Below are 16,766 nucleotides of genomic sequence, written 5' to 3'. Positions count from 1 at the left end.
GGAGAAGTCAGAGGTGTGGGTTAGCCTAGGCACTGTGACAACTCAGATCTGGTTAGAGGGAGGGTCAGAATTACAGTGCTGCATGTGATTTTAGTTTCTGATATTCCTTTGGTTCTGTGAGGTAAAACAACATTTTAGATTAGAACTGCATGTCCCAGAGAGCAGGAGTGGAACCTCCCAACCCAAAGTCAATGGCATATGACAAAGAAAACTTGGAAGAAAATGGAATGTCACTGCATCTGAAAGAATAATGAGAACTATTTTGTAAAAAATAAAAATTCGGTAGCATTGTTTTAAAATCATTCAAATGCAGCGCTTGCTTAGCCAAGAGGTTATTAGAAATAAAATATCAAGGAAATTAGTAGTAGATATACTTGAATACAAAGTTAATTAGTTTCATTTCTATGGTGTTAATTATTAAAAGTAATTAGCCCTGAGGTACTTAAGAAAGGGCCCTCACTAAATGTTTTTTAATGTAACATAAAGACTTAAGTTTTGCTTCCAGCAGAGCTCAAGTATAAACCCTTTAAAAATGTACAGTGCCTCAGGATATTTGCATAATAAGGCATATTATAAATGAGATACCTCCAAATTCTGCCCTCCTAGTATTATAATTCTCAATTCTGGAGCTGACATTACTCCTCCTATCCAGGATAGATCAGGAAAACTAAAACATTAGCAATAGCATGAGATTTCTGAATCAAAGCCTGTCTGGAGGCACAATTGAAGGAGAACACCTAATTGTCTGATGTCAGAACTTTATCATCCTTTGCCCTTAAAGCACATAACTTTATTAATATGGAATTTAATTACAGGCAAGGCATAGATTAACAATTTAATTATTTAATCTCTACAGCAGCAGCTTCCCCAAGGTGCTGTGGGATTGTTCAGTGAATTAGGGGTGAAACATGCAGCCTGTGATGAGAGCTGAGAAAATCTTTTGCAGACATTTATTCAGCTTTCTGGAAGATAGCTGTGATTTCCTCAGATTTATTTTCCATTTGACAAATGGCTTTACAGTATCTTTCCTCGGTTGATTAGTTGCAAATATTCTAAACTCAAATTCTGTTGTTTAGTTGTAATTGGACAGATTAAGTCACATTGTATTGTTTGTTTCCCTGGCTGGATGAGTGTGGATTTGCAGCATGGATTTGCAGCACAAGGAGTAAAAATTCCCTTCAGAATTAGCTTTCTGAAATTATTTATGCTAGTAAACTGGATTTCTCTGAAGTTAGATGAAGTTTTTCAGATGAAACTTTCTTTTGCCAAAAAAATGCAGATTCAGGAAGATTGAAACATTTTGCAAATTTGTGTCAAATTCACTGAATTGTTTGGGGGCAATTAACCCCCCCCCCCCAACAAACTAGCAAAAAAATCAAAACCTTTTTATTTTTCAATTCAAAATGACATTTTGTTTTTAATTGTACTTCACTTTTATTTAAAAATGGTAAAGAACCCCCTTAAAAATTCAATGCCCTCCCACCTCCCCCTTGTGTCACTTGACCTGAAACAATCTATCTGACTTTCTTTCTTAAACACTTTTTCAGTTGGGACACCAACCTGAAAAACCAGTTATTCTTACAGTTCTAGATCCCTCAAATATTTGCAGAAAATGACCACAAATGTGTCACAAAGATGGTTGAAGTGAATGTGTTTAAACATATGAATATTTACAAAAAAAATTGCATTCATTGTTCTGCCCGCAAAGTCATCCCTGGTACGACATAGGGCAGTTAATGGTATAAATTAATGCTGCTCCTTGCATCATTAACACCTGATCCATGGTTTACTCCTCTTTCCATAGGAAAGCAGCATGTAGCTGCAGTGAGAGAACTAAACGCAGGATGTGAAGATGCCTGCATTTAACATTATAAAGGATGTACAGATCTGTGACAATTAATGTAAACCATTATCTGTTGTCACAGATTTATTATTCTCCAAAGATACATGCTGTATAAATTACACTCTTTGGTCTGTGCTCCCAGTACGAGACTTACAGGGAACAGCCCAAGCTTAACTTTCCAAATCGGTTGCCTCCAGCGGGGTGGCGGGGGTTGGGGGAGAGAGAGAGAGAGGTGGAGTACTATGCAATCGAACAATAACAACTAATGGTGACTCCAACTCTTAGGGCATGTCTACACTTACCTCCGGAGTGATTGATCCAGCGGGGGTCGATTTATCGTGTCTAGTGAAGATGCGATAAATCAACCACTGAGCGCTCTCCCGTCGACTCCAGTTACTCCGTGGGAGTGAGAAGTGCGGGCGAAGTCAATGGGGGAGTGCCAGCAGTCAACCTACCGCAGTGAAGACACCGCAGTAAGTAGATCTAAGTACGTCAACTTCAGTTATGTTATTCATGTAGCTGAAGTTGCGTAACTTAGATCGATCTCCCCACCACACCCCCAGCGTAGACCAGGCCTTAGTTCTTCGAGTGATGGTCCCTATGTCTATTCCACTTCAGAAGCGCATGTGCTCCATTCACCTGAGACTGGTAGATTTTTGCTAGCAATGCACATTGGTTTTGCGCCTGTGCTTTCTCTTCCTCGTGCTCCAAACCGAGGGTGTAAGTGGCAGTGCGGACTGACTGCCTCTCCAGTTCCTTTCCACCACAGTGGTCTGAGACAGAACCTCTTTGGTACCTGCACCGTTAGGTAGCTGCTTCTTTTAAACTGTAGTTAGTTGCCAATAGTTGTAAACCTGTTTTTAGATAGTGCAGTTTAGGAGTCATGGGAGCTTGGGATCCCTCCCAACCTGAACAGCCCCTTGTATGGGCTGTCTAGTATGTCCAGGATCCCTGGATTTAAAAAGTGCATGGCTTGCTCCCCTGGGCTTTTCCAATCAGCGACGATCACAACTCATGCCTCTATTGCCTGATTCATTAGAACCCCCTTGTGAAGCGGTCTGCGCCCCACAGGGCACCACCTAGTGCTCAGAGGAGGATGACAGGCACTGTTCTGTGACTGGCCCTCTGAGTGGGCCACAAGTTGCATCCACCCCTTCCGGGGTATGTGAAGAGTGCCACAAAGTATAGTTATGCAGCCCAGCTGGGGGCATCAGGCTTCACCTGGCCAAAGTCCCTGAGTCAGGACTCTCTGGGATATGGAGGTCTTCCTAATAAGTCTCTGGTGTCAGACATAGGCTTTTTTCCTCCAGCCCTATCAGGAGCAGGGTGTATGGGTACGGGAACTTGGTCCCACCCTCTGTATGAGGTTCTAATTCAGGGCCCAGAGGCAGGCAGCTGAGTCCTGCACTCTGGAGTGCTATGCAACTGTCTCCCTGGATCACTTCCTAACAGTCTCCAAGAGAAAACCGGTAAAGAAAATAAGCCAAAGAAGATGTCTCTGACCTTGCAAATGTCCAGAGTCCTTTTCTCTTAGCAGGGAAAGATGTGTCAGGGGCCCTGGCAGCTGGGTCTCCCAAAATTCTCCTTTTGCAGAGCTTCAGAGTGCAGGTCTGCTCACCTTCACTGGCTGCTGCAGGCGAGCTACTCTCTGCTCCCCTTTTCAGCTCCTCCTGCAGCCTGTGGATGTCCACATCCAAGAAGAGATCCTCATCTCTGACATCCGCTAAGTCAGGTGAGACACTGCACCCCAGTATGAGAGCTTCAGGACCTCGCAAGGAACATGGTACTGGTTTCCTGGCACCAAAGGGCAACAGCACCCTGAAAACAGCTTTCTAACTGAAAAAGTAGGACCATCCACAACACTGGCAAAGGGAAAAAGGCAGAAGACATCTTCTACGCTGTCAGTAGCAACACAGAGTGAGAAGAAGTCATCAATAATGAAGACCACGGCAAGAAACAAGGGGGAACAAGGTCCATCCCTCTTTTACTGCTTCTGTGCAATCTCAAACTGGTGCATTTGCTACCCAATCACTTGTTCAGCAGTGCACCTTCCACGGGTGCACAACACATTATAGCAGAGATCCTTAGCAGATGTTTCTCTAAGGACCAGAAGTGGGAACTATCTGACTTAGTGGTGAGGAGAATGCGGTGGGCATTCCCATCTTGGGATCTGTTTGCATCTCAACAGAACAAGAAATGCCTGACCTCGTGCTGCAGGCCACAACTCCAGAGGGCACACACATCTAGTTTGATGGTCAGGACAGAGGATGTACATGTTTCCTCTGATCCTTCTCTTACCTCAAGTTCTGAAGAAGATCAAAGAAGATGAAATGTCAGCAATCGTGATTGCTCCCCAATGGCCCCGATAGTTCTGGTGTCCAAGCATTCTCAAGATGTCCTTGTGCATCCATATTTGGCTTTTCCCAGACCTGTTGATTCAGACAGAAGCAAATACCCCAACCCTGCATCCCTCCATCTAACAGTGTTGGGTATGGTGGATGTAGCACAAATCCCTGATTAGAAACACAGAAATGTACACATGGCTGAAGCCATGATGGCTGGCTGACTTTTGTATTGCAGAGAGAGAAGAAAAACATCGTAACCACTATCTAACAACAGAGTCAACATAAGCAACTGCTTAAGAAACTATAACTGCAAAATTCACATAAACAGATTCAAAATCTGCTTGATACATTCAAATATATCACATCTGTCTTCTCCCCAGAAATATAATGGGCACAACGCTGTCAGACATACTTGTGGCAGAACAATCCAAGGTCCAATTACAAATCAGATCTTTCAGGTGGCTAGTGTTTTCTTTCTGGATAGTGTCTGCCAACATTTTGAACACTCCCCTGAGGAAGTGGGGTGTCTGCAGCAATGTCTGACTCATGTGTTCCCTCAGATGATGCCAGTTGTTCAGCACAGCTGCTTTCTGTATAATGTTATTGGTTGTTGCATCAAGCTGGGGCACAAATAGCGTCTCCCTAACTGTTGCTTTTTTTGTCAGACATGGAGTCACCAACAAATCTCGCAATTGGTCAGTGTGCCGTTTGCAAAACATATTTGGTGCCACTTGTACTGTATAGGACAAAGGACTCATTTGTGCACTAACAATTGATGAAAGCCGTGTACTGGGTCCCCAGTAATCATGCACCAGTACTGTTTGACCCACTTGTAGCTGATGAGGTGCCCTGGTCCCTCTCACCTTCACTTGACTTATTATTTCTGGCTTATATCTGACTTTAATAAGCCCAAGTGTGACCTGAGATTTTGGCTCACAAACAGCATTGGCATGTGTTGCATTTTGATATGCTAGCAAAAAATGTACCAGCTTTTGCTGTAGTGACCCCTTCTCATCTGCCAAGAATTGCAGGGCTTGCTTAAAAGAATTATATAAACCTTTAAACAAAGCCATTTATGGCTGGATGGTAAGGTGCAGAGGTAATATATCTAATAACATTTTTCTTTATGAACTGCTGAAAATCTTCTGAACGAAACAGAGGACCCCTTTCACTCTCAACTTATTCTGGTGGTCCAGTTCTGGCAAACAAACGTTGACGTTCTATACTGTCTGTGCAGCTGTGGTGGTTTTCATGCAAAAAACTTCCAGCCATTTGGAATGGGCAGCTACAACTACTAGATACATCATACCCAAAAATGGTCTGGCAAAATCAAAATGCAGACATTACCAGGAAGTTGATGGCCATTCCCAAGAGTGTAATGGTGCTGGTTTAGGCATGCGCTGTACCTGTTGGCATCCTAAACATTCTTTAGCAAGCTGCTCTATTTCTTGGTCAATGCCTGGCCACCATACAAAACTGGCAAGTGCCATCATTTTTGCTACCCCTAAGAGACCTAAATGAATCTCATCTAATACTCTTGTGCCCAGTTTACTAGGTAAAATAACACAAATTCCCCACGTGACATACCCTTGATGTATGGTAAGCTCACCTTTGCATGTGTAAAAAGGTGCCAGCTTAGGGCAGTCAGTATATTTCCAGCTCTTCAAAGCTGGCTTCATAAACCTGAGCTAGTGTGGGATCCCTCTTGGTTTCTTGCTCAATCAAACTACGATTCACTCAGGAGCACTTGATCTGAAACACATTGACAGATTTGATAGATCCTGTCTCTATTACAGGCCGCCCTTCAACTAGCACAGGCAGGCGGGGGAGCCCATCTGTATTTGTGTGCACGTCTTTTCTTTTGAATTTGATGTCATAGATGTAACCAGAAGAGAGCCCAGCATTGCATTCATGCTGCTGTTATTACAGAAACTCCATTCCTTGGATGAAGCATGGCTATTAATGGTCAGTGGTTGGTGACAAGGGTGAATTTCCTCCCATATAGATACTGGTTGAATTTCTTCACACCCCATTCCAAATTTAAATCCTCCTTGTCTATTTGTGCATAGTTATGTTCTGCTGCTGTGAGAGATTTAAGGCAAATGCTATGGCTCTCTCACTGCCACCTGGCATGGAGTGCAATATAACCACCCCAATTCCATGGGATGAAGCTTCACATGGTAACTTGATAGGCAAGGATGGGTTAAGGTGTGTAAGCACACTTTCTCAAGGACCTACTGCTTTGCTTCCGGGAAAGCTTTTTGACACTCACATGACCATACCCACTTTTGACCAGTCCGCAGTAAACAATTAAGCGGATGCAATACAGTACTGTACTTGGTACAGATTGGCTATAGTCATTGATAAATCCGAGAAATGATCTAAGTTGTGACACATCCTTTGGCAGTGGAGCTTTCAGAACTGCTTTAATCGTCTCCTGAGATTTATGTAGGCCTTATGCATCAATAATGTGCTCACAGTAAGCTATAGAGTCCTTGAAATATTCACATTTTATGTGATTGGCTCATAAGCCATATTCTTCAAGATGTTTTAATATGCTTTTCAGGGTTTCCAGATGATGTTCTTCACTTCCACCAGTCACAATAATGTCATCCAAATAACACTCTGTTCTGAGAATACCTTGCAAAACCTGGTCCATTGCCACATAGCAGGAGCTGAAGCAATACCAAACACTAGTCTGTGGTACTGATACATACCCTTTTGATTGTGAGGTTTGCCTTAGACTCTCCTTCAATTCCATTCGTAGGTAGGCCTGTGACAAACCCATTTTGCTGAATCATTGCCCCTCCCAGTGTAGCAAAAATGTCCTCAATTCAAGGAAGGGGGCATTTTTCAAGTCAGTACAGGGTTTACGGTGACCTTAAAATCTCCACATATCCTTACTGCATCAAGTTTAACATTTGGGATGATAGGAGTAGAATACTGTAAGGCAGTGGTTTTCAACCGGTGGTCCGTGACCCCCTGGGGGTCTGCAGACTGTCTCAGGGTTCTGTGAAAAGTTGCCGTTACCATAGAACAGTGGTTTTCAATCTGTGGTCCATGGACCCCTGGGGGTCCGCAGACTATGTCTAAGATTTCCAAAGGGGTTCTGACCTCCATCTGAAACTTTTTAGGGGTCCACAAATGAAAAAAGGTGTTCCATTGCTGAAAGGGACAGGTCAACCTCTGTGAAATTTGGGCTGCACTTCTCAGCTAGGATTATTTTAGCCTTTATGTGTTTTAGAGTTCCTATGTCCTTCTTGCAGGTTCCCAGTGCCTGACATAGTATCCCTTCCAGCTGTTGTTCAACTGTTTTCATGAGGTCTTCTGAAAGTGACTGCAGCATCTTTATAGATTTCCCATCCAGAGTAATGATTGTATAACCATTCATGGCCTCACAGAGCCAGTCCCCACTTCTCAATGACATAAGTCTGATAAACAGTGCTTATTGTTGTACTCCACACTCACTTGCATCACTCCAATTGGCACTCTTTTTTCAGCAACATTAATGTCCCCTTCAGTTTGGTATTTTTAAAAGTTTCCATATTCCAGACGTGAGATAACAGACACTGCGGCACCTGTTTGAGCACTTTTCCCACCACCCAGGATGTCAACTAGATTGCTGACTTGTCATTTTTAATCAGACTATATATATCCAGGCTGGCTACTCCACTCTCATGCTCTGTGTCACTATTTCCTCTGTCTACAGACTATACACTAATAGTCCATTTCAATTCGCATCTTTGGTCTCCTCCATATTAATCTTAGTGTGACAAACAGCTTGGATAGGATCTTTTTTATTACAGCTTCTGCAATATGCATCTTTGAATCAGCAATCAGGAGTGTGAAACCCTTTTCTGCACTAATAACGTGTCTGTCTGCTGAGTGGACCAGATCTTGCCTTGGGTTGCAGATAGTTTATTCATTCCCACTTCCGTTTTAGCTGCGGTATGCAATTCTGTTGCATCCCTTGCTGCAGTTTTCAGCCTTACTCCAATTTCTACTGCATGTTTAAAGATAAGATTTTCCTCAAGAGCCTCTTCTGTATGCTTTCATTAAGCAGTCCGCACACAAATCTGCCACTTAGGGCTTTGTTAAGCCCATCCTTAAAAGCACTATGTTGTGATAACCTTTTAAACTCTGTCACAATGGCAGAAATAGATTCACTTTCAAGTTGATTTCTCTTATGAAACCTGAATCTTTGTGCTATAATCAGGGGCTTGGGTGCCAAGTGCTCTTGAACGGTTTGCATTATCTCTTTAAAGGTTTTGCTTGCTGGTTTCTCTGGGGCAATCAGACTGCCTATTAAACTGTTACGTTTTTCCTCTTATCACACACAATAATGCTGCTACATGTTTTTCTGGTGGAAGTGCATTTACTTCAGACTACAGCTCCAGCCTCTCTCTATATGTGAGCCAGTCCTCAATGGCAGTGTTGAAGGCCTTCATATTTCCAGTACAGCCTTCTATTTGACCTCACTGCTGTTAGTTTAGTACTTCGGAGTAGTCACAGTTATAGGAGACTCCTCTCCCCACGCAGGGCTGCAAGCAATGTCAGACATTGTTTTGCTCCTTTGATGCATAGAATGTTCTTGAAATCCTCATTGCCAGTTGCTCTGTGTGGCAGATATAGCATGAGTCCCTGATTTAGAAACACATTCATGTACACATGGTTTGAACCATGATGGCTGACTACATCTTGTACTGCAGAGAGAGAAGAAAAACATAGTAACCGCTATATAACAACAGATTCAACATAAGCAACTGCTTAAGAAACTATAACTGCAAATTCACATAAACAGATTCAACCCTCTGCTCAATTCATTCAAATATACTTACACAGCATGGAAAAGATTTTCTACCTGGTGCCAGCATTGTGGGATACCCCCAGAGGATGCTGAGATCCCTACTATTATAGACTACCTCCTCCTTCTAAAAATGTTGGGATTGTCTCTCAGTTCCTTGCGGGTGCACTTGGCAGCTGTTAGTGCCTTTCACTCTCCAGTGGATAGCCATGTGGTCTTTGCCCATCCTACTACTAGTTTCTGAAGGGACTTGTCAGAATCTTTCCTCCACTGCTGATGTTTAGCACAATATGGGACCTCAATCTTGTCCTATTGGGTTTAATGAACTCTCCATTCAAACCGTTAGCATCATGTGCCTTTGCTCATCTATCTATAAAGTTTGCCTTTCTGGTTGCAGTCACCTCAGCCAGAATAGTAAGTAAGCTGGGGGCCCTTATAGTGGACCTAAATATGGAATTCCACAAGGAGAAAGTTTCCATGAGATTACACCCCAAATTCATTCAAAAATAATCTCAGAATTTCTTTAAAACGAGGTCATACACTCACCAATTTTCTATTCAAAGCCACATGTTACCAGAGAGGGCAGGAAACTACACTGTTGAGCCCTGACATTATACCTGCAAAGGACAAAACCCTTCAGGAAATCTCTTGAACGTTTTGCCTCCTTTGCTGAGTGTATGACAGGGGAAATAATCTCCACACAAAGACTTTTCAAATGGCGTTTGGGCTACATTTTGCTTTGTTATGAGCTAATAGTGACTCTTCCCCTACAAGGTTTGAGGCCCCACTTGACTAGAAGCTAGGCTGCATCTGTAGCGTAATTTGAGACGCCCCTCTTCTGGGGATCCGCAGGGGGCTGCAGCATGAGGCTCCATGCACAGTTTTGTAAAACATTATGTCATGATACAAACTTCTGTAGTAGACATCCTTCAGCAGAGCAGTCCGCCTGAAACAGCATCGGCATCAGCACTGGACTCAGGCTGGGGTGCACGCTTTCAGGACTTCACGGCAAATAGGCCCTCCAGGAGGCAACCCCTACATCAACATATTAGAGCTCAGAGTAGTCAGTTTCACTGCCATCACTTCCCATATCAAGAGACACCCAATCAGAATAATGGTGGACAACAGAGCAGCAATATATTATATCAACCAATGAGGAGGAGCAAGACCCCAGTCCTATGCACAGAGTCCATAAGACTATGGAACTGGTGCGTATCTCACTGCATCCTGATCTCGTGGTTTGTCTACCAAGGTTGCAGAACACAGTAGTCGATTCCCTGAGCAGGCATTTCTGTCTGGGGGGAGCATGGCTGCAACTCAATGGGAGATATCCTAGCCACTCCTAGGCATCATATATTGCTATATGCTTATTTCCAACGCCATCACTACGCAAGATTCTGAACAAGCTGAAACAGGAGAAATTAGTAACCAGCCTCATAGCGCTGTTGTGCCAAGACAGTCATGGTTCCCAGAGCTGATTTGCATGGCTCTGCAGCCACCTCTCCACCTTCCTCTAACATTGGATCTCCTTACCCAGCAGTTGAGATTCACCACCCAGCCCAGCTTCTCAGTGCTTTACCTCAAAGGTGGTTCACTGGCATAGAACTGGCTTGCTCAGCAGAAGTATAAAGAGTACTGCTCTAGAGCAGGAAATCCACTATGAGGAAAACCTTCCTACAGAAGTGGAAACATTTTCAAGTTTGGTGCAGCCATCAGTCTGCACCTCCTCTTGAGTCTTGTGCATCACATATTCTCAATTACCTACTGAATTTAAAAACCACAGGATTGTCACTGAGCTGAATCCAAGTTCATCTGGCTGCTTTTACAGCCTTTCACCTCCTTATTGAAGGTTTTTCAGTCTTTGCTCACCTGACCACCATGAGGTTTGCTAATGGCCTGTTCAACCTTTTTTCTCCTGTCAAAGAACCTACTCCACCATGGAACCTCAATTTCATTCTTAATAAGCTGAGTAAACCACTGTTTGAGCATCTGGGCAGTTGTTCCCACCTTTGTCTGTCCCTCAGGACCTCATTCCTCACAGCCATCACCTCAGCCAGGAGGGTTGGGGAGCTGGGAGCTCTTATGGATGACCCACCATGCATGGCATTCTATTGTGACAATGTGACATTACATCCCTGTCTTCATTTCATACCTAAAATTTCTTCAGAATTCCCCATTCATCAGGACATACATCATGTGTTATCCCAAGACTCACTCTGTGAGAGAAGCAGCAACCCTTCGTACACTAGGTGTAAGAAGAGCTCTTGCTTTTTACCTTGACAGGACTAAGCACTTTAGGGCTTGCCCTAGACTTTTCATCTCGATCACAGAACAAATCTGATCTGATCTCCACTCAAAGACTGTCTAAATGGGTTTTGGGGTTCATCTTAACCTGTTACAATGTCTTGGGGGTGCATCCCCCTCCCAGGATGATTTCTTATTCTGCTAGGATCCAGTCAACCTCTCTGACCCTACTAAAAACAGCCATCTCAGTTATTTGCTATCTGATCTTCAGTGCGCACCTTTTTCCAGCACTACTCTCTCACACTTGCTTTCAGAGCCAACACAACTTTCGGTGATGCTGTTCTACAGTCTGTAGGGAATCTGCCTCCTCAGTATTGAGGTACTTCATGGGAATCAAATGGAGCACCCAGAGGGACAATAACTCAAAGAAGGAGGAGAGGTTACATATCTTGTACAGTAATTGGAGTTCTTGAAGAAGTTTTGTCCCTATGAGTGCTCCACTCCCCACCTTCTTTCACTTCTGCCTCAGAATCTCTTTCTCTCTGGACTTTGTGGTTGAGAAGGAACTGGAGTGGCAGCAGGACCACTTCCCCATGAAAATCCTTGCAGAGCAGCACAAGGATATACAGGGCATAGGCGCAGATTCACAGACACCACTGATAAAAATCTCTGATCAAGAGTGCATGGGCGCATGCATGTCCTGAAGTGGAGCACCCATAGGGACCACACATCTCGAAGAACTCCAGTTACTGCACAAAGTAAGTGACCTCTCCTTATCTCTACAGTAATTGGAGTTCTTCAACATGTGTGGTCCCTATTTGTATTCCACTACCCAGCCTCCTGCTCCTCTCCTGTGGAGCCTTATCCTACAGCCATTCACAGTAGAAAAGTAACTGGAGAGGTCACACTGCCACTTATTCGCTCAGTTCAAAGCATGAGGAGTAGAGGGGTGCAAGCACAGACCAACGGACACTGCTAGCAAAAATCTTCCATCTCAGCGCATGGAGCACATGCACACCTTAAGTGGAATACAGATAGGACCACACATCTCAAAGAACTCCAGTTACTGCACAGGTAAGTAACCTTTCTTTCCTTTTATATTGCTGACAGTGGAAGAGTTCATGGAGGGGTTGCTATTCTGTCCCAGATGTTTGCTGTGACACTTTTACCCTGTGCTTTCTATGCAGTTAGTGTATTGATTGTGTGCTTTTTGTTTTTAGAAAGTTGTGGGAGTTGCTGAAGAAATTCTTGTCACTTGAAGATAATGAATCGTCAGACAATTCAGAAGAACATGTAGGAAGATAAATTGTAGATGCCTTGATGGTATACTTGACACCTTGAAACCATGCAAATGAAATCCAAATATGAAAAACTGATGCTGAGTCTCAGAATTAAGTATAATAATGCAACTTCAGAAAGAGAAATGCATGCCATTTTTTACACAAATTATCATGGTTTGGTATTCTGTATATATAGAAAGAGATTACTATATACTATCTAGAAAATGCCCTGAATTAGTAATAGCAATTGTTTAAGTAACTATGCCTTTTCCATGCAGCTTTCAATAGAAGCCGCCCTCGCTTCGTGATGGAACCTTTATTATGCAAGTGGCAGAGGTTATTAATTAAAATCCCAGGATGGAACTCACAACTAACAGCTATTCAAGTAAATGGAAGCTGCAGCTTCCAAATAAGATCTATTTATATCACTGTGTGCAAACACTTTCTTGCAAGTACTGCATACAGGACTTGATTTGGACTGGTATACAGTGGTATGGCATACTGGCACCTCTCCCGGAAGCCTTCTTGTTCTTCAGAATCTCAGCTTCCATCTTAGAAAAGTAAATGTCTAGCTGTTACAATTGCAATAAAACCCTTGAAAACACAAACCAAGTATATGTGAAGCAGCAGTGTCTGCCTGAATTTGCAGAGTGCCTGTAAAGCTAGCTCCAAAGTGTGTATTGCCCCATTCATCTCAAAGAGGTGTTAATTCAGATGCCAGTAATGATATTTTAAATGTCAACATTGTTTATTATTTCATGGCTCATCAGAGTATGTAAGAAAAAATAGAGGAAGGAAGGAAGACTGATATTATGAAGATTTGCACAGACTACTGCAAGTAGCAGCTCCTTTTTTGCCATGCAACAAGGGGGAGAATACCCCTACTAATTATTTTCCCCAATCAAAAAGGAGCCAAAATCCAGGGAGAGTAGGGGGACATTCATACTCCACCCAGGCTATGTCTACATTGCACAGCTAAATAACCCCTGACTGGCCCCTGGGTCTGAGCAGCCAGGTAAGCTTAGCCTGGACATGAGTGTCCCCACTGTGTCTGCCAATGTGTGTCTATGGGCATATCCCATAGTTCTTTCTGCTGAGGTGCTCTAAAATTCTTTCCCAGTTAGTTGTCAATTGTCCAGTCTGGGAAATATACTGGAGGACTGTCAGAACTTGAGTGATTTTAGCCACTGACGTCTAACCTGCACACCCAGCTGGGTAAGATAACCTGAAATTAAAGCTAGGTCACAGGTTTTTTTTTTAATATGGATGGTAGGTTCAGGCTAAAACCTTTGTGCAGTGCAGAAGTACCCTGAGAGAAAACCAAGCCAGGGAGGCTAGCAGATTCTCTGGGTGTATTTGAATCCCCCAGTAAGGTGAAGCTAAACTCAAGAGGCTCAGAGACCATGTACAATCAAACTTGGAACATATTGTGATAAAGTTCCTCCTCTAACTTGGTGGGTCCTGCGCTTATTGGTGGATTTTGCTCACCTCAGAGATTCACAGTAGCCTTCAGTTTGGCCACTTTCATGGCTCAAATCTGCCGTTCACTCAGATAACCTCATCACTGGCCAGAATGGGGAAAAAAGAGTAAGAACAATCCCCACAGTCTCTGCTGATCCACCGTGTGGGTCGGGGAACAGCCTAGAGAACTTCCCCTCCAGTGGAACCTTCTGTGTTGGATCAGGAGTTGGGAGATTTGGGGGCAACCCGGGCCCACCCTCTATCCTGGGTTCCAGCCCAGGGCCCTGTGGACTGCAGCTGTGCAGAGTGCCTTCTGGAACAGCTGTGCAACAGCTACAACTCCCTGGGCTACTTCCCCATGGCCTCCTCCCAACACCTTCTTTGTCCTCACCACAGGACCTTCCTCCTGATGTCTGTTAACGCCTGTACTCCTCAGTCCTCCAGCAGCACATCCTCTCACTCCCAGCTCCTTACGCACCCCTCACTAACTGGAGTGAGAGCCTTTTTAAACCAGGTGTCCTGAGTATCCTTAATTAATTCTAGCAGCTTCCCAATTGGCTACAGGTGTCCTAATTGGCCTGCCTGCCTTAATTAGTTCTAGAAAGTTCCTGAGTGTTCTGGAACAGTCCCTGTTACCTTACCCAGGGAAAAGGGACCTGCTTAACCTGGAACTAATGTATCTACCTTCAACCACTCTCTTGTAGCCATCTGGCCTGACCCTGACACAATATGCACAATCTGCTGAGTGCAGCCTCTCCTTTCGGCATCTGCAATGAGTAGAGCTTGGAAGAGCACATCTACCTTCTTTTTTTACAGGTCAATCTTTGACTCAGGCCCAAGAACAAAGTTTAGATAGATAACTGCACTCTACCATAATTCAAGGATATTTGGATCATGGGGTTTAGTTCAAGCCTATCTCTAACTTGGCAGGAATGAAAGGCGATTTAAATTATTTTTCATCAGTGATTTGTTTTTAAACTTTATTTCACTAAATCACTGCATTAGTAAAATGTGATAAAGGTGGGCCAGGCATGGCACTGCAATATTTCACATTTAATGTAACATTTTCCATGGAGCTCACTTGGCAGCTTTAGTGACTACACATGTACACTTAACTGTGTAGAGCAATGTTTTTTTTAAAAAAAATCATTTACAGACCCCTAAAAATTTTTGAATGAAGGTGCAGACCCCTTTGGAAATCTTAGACATAGCCCTTCAGGGGTCCGCAGACCACAGGTTGAAAACCACTGCTCTATGTAATGACAACCTTTTGCAGACCCCAGTTGGTTTGCGGACCACAGGTTGAAAACCACCAGTGTTGATAGGTTTGAGGAGAAACGGTCAAAGGGACATTATACCCTAGTGTAGTGCCAAGTTTAGGAAGGCCCCAATATTTCTAGTAAAGCAAAATTGTTATGATTTTAATTGTTTTCCATTTTTAGAAAAATGTGGCAGGCTCTGAATTGCTGCCTGCCTGGCTGGCTGATATTTTCTGATGACTAATCTTCTTGTTGAAATAGTTAGTGCTGCAACAATATGACTACATATGAAACAAGCATTTTCTGTTCTTCGGCTTCGCCTGTTCAGTTGTAGCATATCGTTCCAGTATATTAATAATTATTTTGTTGAGTCACTGATGTAACGGAGACTAGAGCATTACAGTTATTTTCTTCAAAGTCTGAGGGGGATCTTGGGTCTTTGTCCTTACAATTAGAAGTATCAAAACTTTTATATATTTGTATCACCTTGATCAAGACTTTGTGCTGTACACTGTATATACACATGGTAAAAGATATTTCCTACCTTGAAAAGTTTGCAATTAACATAGACAAGAAGAGCAAAGGAGGGAAAAAAGAAGTATTGTTATCCCCATTTAATATTTTTCCATTCAACATTTAGACCCTGGAACTCATTGTCACCGGATGTCACTGAGGCCAAGAAGTGAGCAAGATTCAGAGATATTGAATGTTTATATGGATTACAAGAATATCCAGTTTTTATAACTGTGAATGCTAAAAAAAAAAAATCAGTTTTGGAAGGGATACAAAACCTCACGCTTCAGGGTTTAAACCAGTTTTTAACTCTTAGGGATTAGAATCGGAACTAAATATTGGGTAAACTATCTCACAGCTGCTTACTGTGGGGTTAATTTCACCTTTCTCTGAAACGTCTGGTACCAGCTGCAGTTGGAGACAGGATACTGGACCAGCTGAATCATGAGGCTGATCCAATGTGGCAATTCCTATGTTCCATTTTACAGATGGGGAACTGGGAGAGATTAGTTGATTTGCCCAAGGTCACACAGGAAGTGTGTGTGCTGGCAGAGCAAGGAATTAAACACAGATCTTCTGAGGCCCAGTCTAGTGCCTTGACTACAAGACCACCTTTCTTCCATACTTCATTCTTTCTGTATTTTTGCATGCATCTATCACTATAAAATAACTTGAAAAAAGGTAATAGGAGCTCTCCTCCTGCAGAAATTTAAAGCTGAATGTAGGGAAAATGTTCTTCATCTCATTTTTGTTAGTAAAGTAAAACAATCAGTACATAAACTCTGATGTGCATTCTTGTATCTGTGTACCTAGGTATTCTATGAACTAGAATATGCGTTTTGAACTTGCTAACTCTTACAGCAGATTAATAATTTTCTTCTTGTAATTCCCTATTTACTTTTTATGCATTTATGAAAAAATATGGGTGCTCCTAAGGTGTTGAAAGTATAATAATGTTTTGTGCTCACCTTTCAACGGAGACTCTCCAAGCAGTTTACAAACATTAATTAAGTTTCA

General features: G+C 42.9%; 1 protein-coding gene across 1 annotated transcript in view; it reads left to right on the top strand.

Moving 5' to 3' along the window:
* C3H6orf118 (chromosome 3 C6orf118 homolog) overlaps positions 1-16,547 on the top strand; it is a 46,848-nt gene extending 30,301 nt beyond the window's left edge. The window contains exon 10 of the mRNA XM_048844051.2: positions 12,457-16,547. Within this exon, the coding sequence (XP_048700008.1) occupies positions 12,457-12,541 (85 nt within the window). The 3' untranslated portion in view covers positions 12,542-16,547. The remainder of the gene's footprint in view (positions 1-12,456) is intronic.
* Positions 16,548-16,766: the final 219 nt, after the last annotated feature.

This window comes from Caretta caretta, chromosome 3 (assembly GCF_965140235.1).
Source record: "Caretta caretta isolate rCarCar2 chromosome 3, rCarCar1.hap1, whole genome shotgun sequence".
Lineage (NCBI taxonomy): Eukaryota > Metazoa > Chordata > Testudines > Cheloniidae > Caretta > Caretta caretta.
The sequence above is the reverse complement of the archived record's forward strand: the minus strand, read 5'-3'. Positions and strand labels throughout refer to the sequence as shown.